The 6,620-nt window shown below is 36.7% G+C and overlaps 1 protein-coding gene across 2 annotated transcripts in view; it reads left to right on the top strand.

The window, feature by feature from the left end:
- Nucleotides 1–1,930, top strand: part of LOC117177864 (FH1/FH2 domain-containing protein 3) — a 917,724-nt gene extending 915,794 nt beyond the window's left edge. For both annotated transcript variants that reach the window (XM_033368897.1, XM_033368896.1), the window contains exon 18: nucleotides 1,312–1,930. In XM_033368897.1, coding sequence (XP_033224788.1) covers nucleotides 1,312–1,487 — 176 coding nt within the window. In that variant the 3' untranslated portion in view covers nucleotides 1,488–1,930. The remainder of the gene's footprint in view (nucleotides 1–1,311) is intronic.
- The last annotated feature ends 4,690 nt before the right edge of the window (nucleotides 1,931–6,620 follow it).

Raw genomic sequence — 6,620 nt, 5'->3', positions numbered from 1 at the left:
AATATTGAGTCTTGAATGTCTTTACAACAGGATTATTCTGGGTACAGCACATAGATTTGCAAATGGAAGAGACCCTCTTCTTAAAATGGTCAGGAATCACGAAGAAGTGGGCGAAGGAGAATTTCTATACAAAGCAGCGGAGGAGGCTGCTGAAACAGTCGGACTTGATTTCAGTATTAGGGGTGAGCAAAATGCATCAAATCTAATCTATCTCAAGTACTCATTCCTGAAAGCCTGGATTAAGAAAGCACAAGAGAAAAACTTTCGTGAACAGCTCCTCGATAAGAGGATGCTCGGTATCTTCCACAGAAATGTGAAGGATCAGTCAATATCTTGTGAGGTAACGTTTGCTTTCTTTAAATCGCCCGGATTGAAGTCTGGTACAGAGGGTTTCATTTTTGCATGCCAAGACGGTGTCATTTCCACCTTAACATACCCTCGCCACATTTTGAGCCAAGACATTCCCGATGATCACTGCAGGGCGTGCCATGCACACCCCGAGCATTTAGCTCACATACTATCTAGTTGTCCAACACACGCGAGAACGACCTACATTCAAAGGCACAATGCGGCACTAAGAGTTCTTTATTACCATCTATGTCATTCTTACGGCATTAACCTTAATATCGCTCCTCTAATGCTCCTAGGGAAATCAAGTCAAATGTCGAGAATGGGAAGTGCAGCATATACTGGAACTTTATATTCTCGACAATTGTTTCTGTTGCACAGTCGTGGCCTGACATGGTTATTCTTGACTTCGAGAAGCGAACAAAAAAAAAAGCTGACAAAAACGTCATAGCCAAGGAGAATAGAAAGAAAGAGAGGTATTTTCATGTAATGAAAATTAAGTTGCAACGATTGTACCCGGAATATTCTGTTAAACTAGTCGTCCTCATCACCGGCGCTCTTGGAGGTGCCAAGCTTTCACTCGTTAATAGCCTGAAAAGCATCCCTGCGTATCAACAATATGCTAAAATACTTGCGGGAAAAATGCAGAAGGTGGTTGTCCTTGGGTCGCTCCGTGTTCTTAGGGGGCACGAAATTTTCGCCAGATCGTTGTATTGACTCCGGTACAGACTGCAACCACCCATCTTACGGTCGTGAGACATGGTTATGGCTGAAATTTTACCGTAAACCAGAAAATGTTGGGTCATTGGTGCGGAATATGTCTCTAGTTTATCCACGTAGAATCACGGATTGGACGAACTTGAGATCAAATATAATAAAAATAGAAAAATCATTGTAAAAACGATTTATTTTATGTTGTAATATAAATTATTAACTAATAAAATTACATTTTTTATACTTCAGGTCGGTCGTCATTGGGTTCTTTATTGAGGGATGAAATACCGAATGGCAACCTAACTGATAGTGACGACGAATTATTAGAATGCCTTGTGAAAACAGCCACAAAATTGCCAGCCACTAGGATAACACCACGGGAGCGTAAGAGGACTCGTCACACCGATCGTAAGTCTTGTAATTGAAATCTCCGCAACCTGCACAGTGCCAGCTCGGCAAAGACATTTTTACCTTCGGTCTGCTCATTCATCTTTATCATCTGTAACAGAATCCGGTTTTATTGTGCAGAAATGGATATCTTAAGGTTTGTTTGAAAAAAGAGTCCATTAGCAGAATCATCGAATCAAGTGTTAAGTGCAGAATTAATCAAGGTGCGGTCAGCTATATTGACCTAAAACTTCTCAAGTCATGAACATTTGTATCGAGTAATCATTCAAATTAAATGATCGTTTACTACCTGGAGAGCACTCAAGAAATTTTTGAAATGTATAAAATACAGTTACAAGCAGCAATCGAAAAAAATGGCAGTTTATGTAAAAAAGAGATGTAAGATACACCCAATTCTGTCTATATGCTTTGGAAGTGACAATGTTAGTTTCATTATCTGCACATAAATAAAAAGTGATCACGATATTCAACTGTGAACAATATTTAAAATGAGAAGGTTTTCTTAAAAGCCTTTTTGCTACAAATCTTTCCGTGTTAGAGACCACGTTTGAGTGGCGGGCTTACGGTTGGATGCGTAGGTAATAAAATTCTTTTTGTATTTGAAATCTGTCTAGTAGTTACATTTCGTGTCCATCGTGATTTTTGTACATAGTGAATTTTAGAATTTCCACGTTACTGTTCATTATAAGAAAAAAAAATGAGTTCAAGAACTCCTTGCGCTTAGAACGTTAATACGTTTTGTCACGTTTGTGGAAAGTATGCAACGGAGAAATACCATCGATCAATTAATGATTCGATAAAAACATCATACTTCAACTGTTATGGGACTTAAATGAAAAATTTGGATAAACCGTGGGTACCAACCTCAATTTGTCATGCTTGTAGATTAAATTTGTCAAATTGGGAAGATGAAAGTTCCAAGACGCAGACTGTTATTCAACCACCTGTTTGGCGTGAGCCCAATGATCATGATATTGATTGTTACTTTTGCTTATGCAAATCAGGAGGTTTTTTTAAAAATTATTTGGAGAAGATCGTTTACCCTGATGTAAGAAGTATTACACCAGCCAAGATTGGTATTAGTAATCACTCTGAAAACAAAAGTGACCGATCAACTCACGAATCACTAGATACTGACGATCCTAATGCAACTGAAGATTCTTCTTGGGAAGAATCAGGTGATGAAAGTCCTAAATTTTTTGACAAAGACGGATTAGACGATTTTAGACGTGACCTTGAGAAAACTATTGTTACCTGGCATTTTGTTACCTTGTTACTGTTTACAGAAATAGAAGAGAAAAGTTTATCAAGTACTTTTCAATGGACAGTGGGATTGTGTATTTTAATGATATTGAATGACTCATTAATTTATATAAAATAAACTTATATACGCCAAAGGATTGGCGTCTTTTCATAGATTCGTCTACAGAAAGTCTGAAAGCAGTACTATTACATAATGGAAATAAGTACGCTGCAATTCCAGTAGGTCACTCAACTACACTGAAAGAATCTTAAGATACTTTCCAATTACTCCTGATAAAAATAAAATACAATGTCCATAATTGGCTTATTTGTGGTGACTTCAAAATGATAAATCTTATAATAGGTTTACAATCAGGAAACATTAAATAGCCTTGTTTGCTTTGCCTTTGGGACAGTCGTGCAAGGGATGAACATTAGATAACGGATAAATGGCCAGATAGATTAGAGTGGACAGTTGATCAGTATAGTGCTCTTTATGAAAGTCTTGTTGACAGAAAGAAATTATTATTGCCAACACTCCATATAAAACTAGGGTTAATGAAGCAATTTGTGAAAGCCCTAAACACCGAAGGAGAATGTTTCAATTATATCAGATCTACATTTCCGCATTTAAGTGATGCCAAAGTTCAGGAAAGTATTTTTGTTGGGTCTGATATAAGAAAACTTATCAAAGATAATGACTTTATCAAAACCATGACATCTATTGTTAAGGATGCATGGTTGAGTTTCAAAGATGTTGTATAGAAATTTTTAGGGAACAATCGAGATCCAAAGTTTAGAACTATTGTATCTAGTGTGTTACAGAATTTTAAAAGATTAGGTTGTTTGATGAGTACGAAATTACATTTTCTCAAATCTCGTTTTAATTATTTCCCAGAAAATGTTGGAACTTTCAATGAAGAAATGGGCGAACGCTTTCATCAAGACTTTCTCCAAAAAGATCAACATTATCAAGGTCGATGCAATCTAATAATGATGGCAGTCTATTGCTGGTCTTTGCAAAGAAATGATAATGACCTTACTAGTCATAAACGAAAGTCTCTTCAACGATCGTTCGACATGAAGTGCGAATTTTTCCATAAGAAAACAAGCAATTAGTTTCACCTTCATTGGACATACAATCGTAAGTCTTGCCTTAACTGGCTGGGCTATCGTAAGTCTTGCCTTGAGTGGCTGGACGATTCAAAGTCTTGACTTGACTCACTGGGCGATTCAAAGTCTTGCCTTGACTGGCCGGGCGATACAAAGTCTTGCCTTTATTGTCTGGGCAATTCAAAGTCTTTCCTTGATTGGCTGGGCAAACTAAAGTCTTGCCTTAATTGGCTGGAAAATTTTAAGTACTTCCTTGCGTAGCTGGACAATCCCAAATCTTACCTAAACTGAATGGGCACTCGTAACTGTTGCCTTGACTGGTTGGACGATTCAAAGTCTTGCCTTGACTGGCTGGGCGATACAAAGTCTTGCCTTTATTGGCTGGGCAATATAAAGTCTTTCCTTGTTTGGCTGGGCAATCTGAAGTCTTTCCTTGATTAGATGTGCAATCTAAAGTCTTGCCTTAATTGGTTGGAAAATATTAAGTACTTCCTCGCGTAGCTGGACAATCCCAAGTCTTGCCTTAACTGAATGGGCAATCGTAGGTCTTTCCTTAATTGGCTGGGCAATCTAAAGTCTTGCGTCAATTGACTGGAAAATATTAAGTACTTCCTTGCTTAGCTGAATAACCCCAAGTCTTGCCTTAACTGGCTGGGCAATCGTAAGTCTTGCCTTGCCTGGCTGGCCGATTCAAAGTCTTGTCTTGACTGGCTGGACGATAAAAAGTCTTGCCTTTATTGGCTGGAAAATCCAAAGGTTTGCCATAAATGGCTGGGCAATTTAAAGTCTTGCCTTAATTGGCTGGAAAATATTAACTACTTTCTTGCTTAGCTCGACAATCTCAAATCCAGCCTTAAGTAGCTGGAAAATATTCAGTCTGGCCTTAGTAAGCTGGAAAATCCTAAGTAAATTTACGATATTAAATGAATCATAATAGTAAAAAAATTTTTTAAAGCCCTGTTTTCCATATTCGCTCTTCTAGGAATTATAACAGAAAACTGAGCGAATCGAAAAGGAACCCCCGAAAACCCCTCAGATAACATTTTCAAGGAACAATGGCATACCATCTCGGCGTTAATGGGTTAATACGCTAAATTGGAAAATTTCATTGTAAGGTTAGCCCACTTGTAGTGTGGAATTCAATTATTTCACGAAATGTAATCGACTAAATTCGCTGCTCCCAGGGTTAGGTGGGTTAGCCTGCTTATGATTTGGTAGGGTTGATTTCTGGGTTTAGGTGGATTAGCAGGTAGGTGGGTTAACCCACTTGTGACATGGAATTTCATTATTCCATGAAAAATATGCGACTAAACTTATTTTTCCCAGAGTCAGGTGAGTTAGCATGCTTGTGGCTTGTTAGGGGTGGTTTCTAACCCTAGGAAACGGCTTCCGTAGAAATGAAAAGACACAGGTTCCATATTTTTTATTGTTTTAACAATGTTCAAAGTTTGGTTCCAAACGACTGTACGCTTCTTTGTTGGTATTTTTGCGGACTCCTTTCCTTTTTTAAAGCCCTGAATTGTGACCGCCATATTGCATCTTCTAGGGTTTATAACAAAAAACTGTCACCGGGTTAAAATGCTAAAATAAAAAATTTCAAATTACAATATTTTGGTGAAAAATAAAGATATCCTAATAAATCCAAGTAGGTTTGAAAAGAGAAGATTAGTACTTCCAAATGCTTTCTGGATTTTGACTTTTATCAAATTTTGTCAGCCTGTGGAATTCATGTTAATTCATAATTTTCAGACAGAAATAACTAACGGATTTTTCTGATTTGAGGACACACAGGGAAAAATTGTTATAAAATTTTCCACAAATATTTTAATAATCGCGGATACAAAAGATGCTTTACCAAATCTGGTTGAAGTAGGGGAAACGATCCTACACTAGCTGGTAAGAAATTCAAAAATATTTAACTGCATCAGTTTTCAGAGAAACAAGATGGTACGATTGTGACGCATGTATTCATCTATGTATAACCTTCACTTTTATTACTCGTGGCCATAACAGAATACTCAATTCTTGAACATGGAACGCCCCGATTCAAGAACGGGACATAGTATAAGGGGGGCAGCGCCAATCAGTAAGGCAAAGGTGATTTTCCTTATGGCATGGCTATTATTTAACAACTTTAGTTCTACTTTGCATAAAATAAATCTATTTTATCAGGGAGATACTGTTACTTACTAAAGTCTTAAAAATTGACTTTACAAAAGAAAAATTATAGAGAAAAAATTTTTTACCACGAAAGAATGGAATTTTTGCTGACATAAATATAAAGTTTTCAACTTTATTGACAATACTTACAGTATAAAAATTTTATATTTTGACAGATTAAACAATATCACACAATCCAATTATATTAATTAGACGTAATTCAAGTCCAAAATATAATAAATCTCATGAATAAGTGAGGCTTGGTCAGGGGGACAGGCCCGACAAAAATAATATTTACAAGTGCTTAGGTGAAACACGTGTCACAAGTTTCGTCGATAAATGATCGACAATGTAGAACAGAAACTTATCTTGTGGACTACTTCAAAAAAACTATTATATATATTATTATTATTATCAATTCGGTCGGTATGCAGTTTTCTTGTATTGGTACAGTAGAAGCGTTGCGTAAAGTCCGTTTCTAGTAGAATGTCAACGAATAAGAGGTTATATTACAGCTATCTCTATTTTTATTCAAAATAATTTATTCTTCTTGTTGGATATTGTCAATATTTCTAACCACGATGAAAGGTGTGCACTATAAAGTAGACGAAGTTAGAAAATAAAAACAAAGCCTT

This window comes from Belonocnema kinseyi, chromosome 8, assembly GCF_010883055.1.
Source record: "Belonocnema kinseyi isolate 2016_QV_RU_SX_M_011 chromosome 8, B_treatae_v1, whole genome shotgun sequence".
Taxonomy (NCBI): Eukaryota; Metazoa; Arthropoda; class Insecta; order Hymenoptera; family Cynipidae; genus Belonocnema; species Belonocnema kinseyi.
The sequence above is the reverse complement of the archived record's forward strand: the minus strand, read 5'-3'. Positions and strand labels throughout refer to the sequence as shown.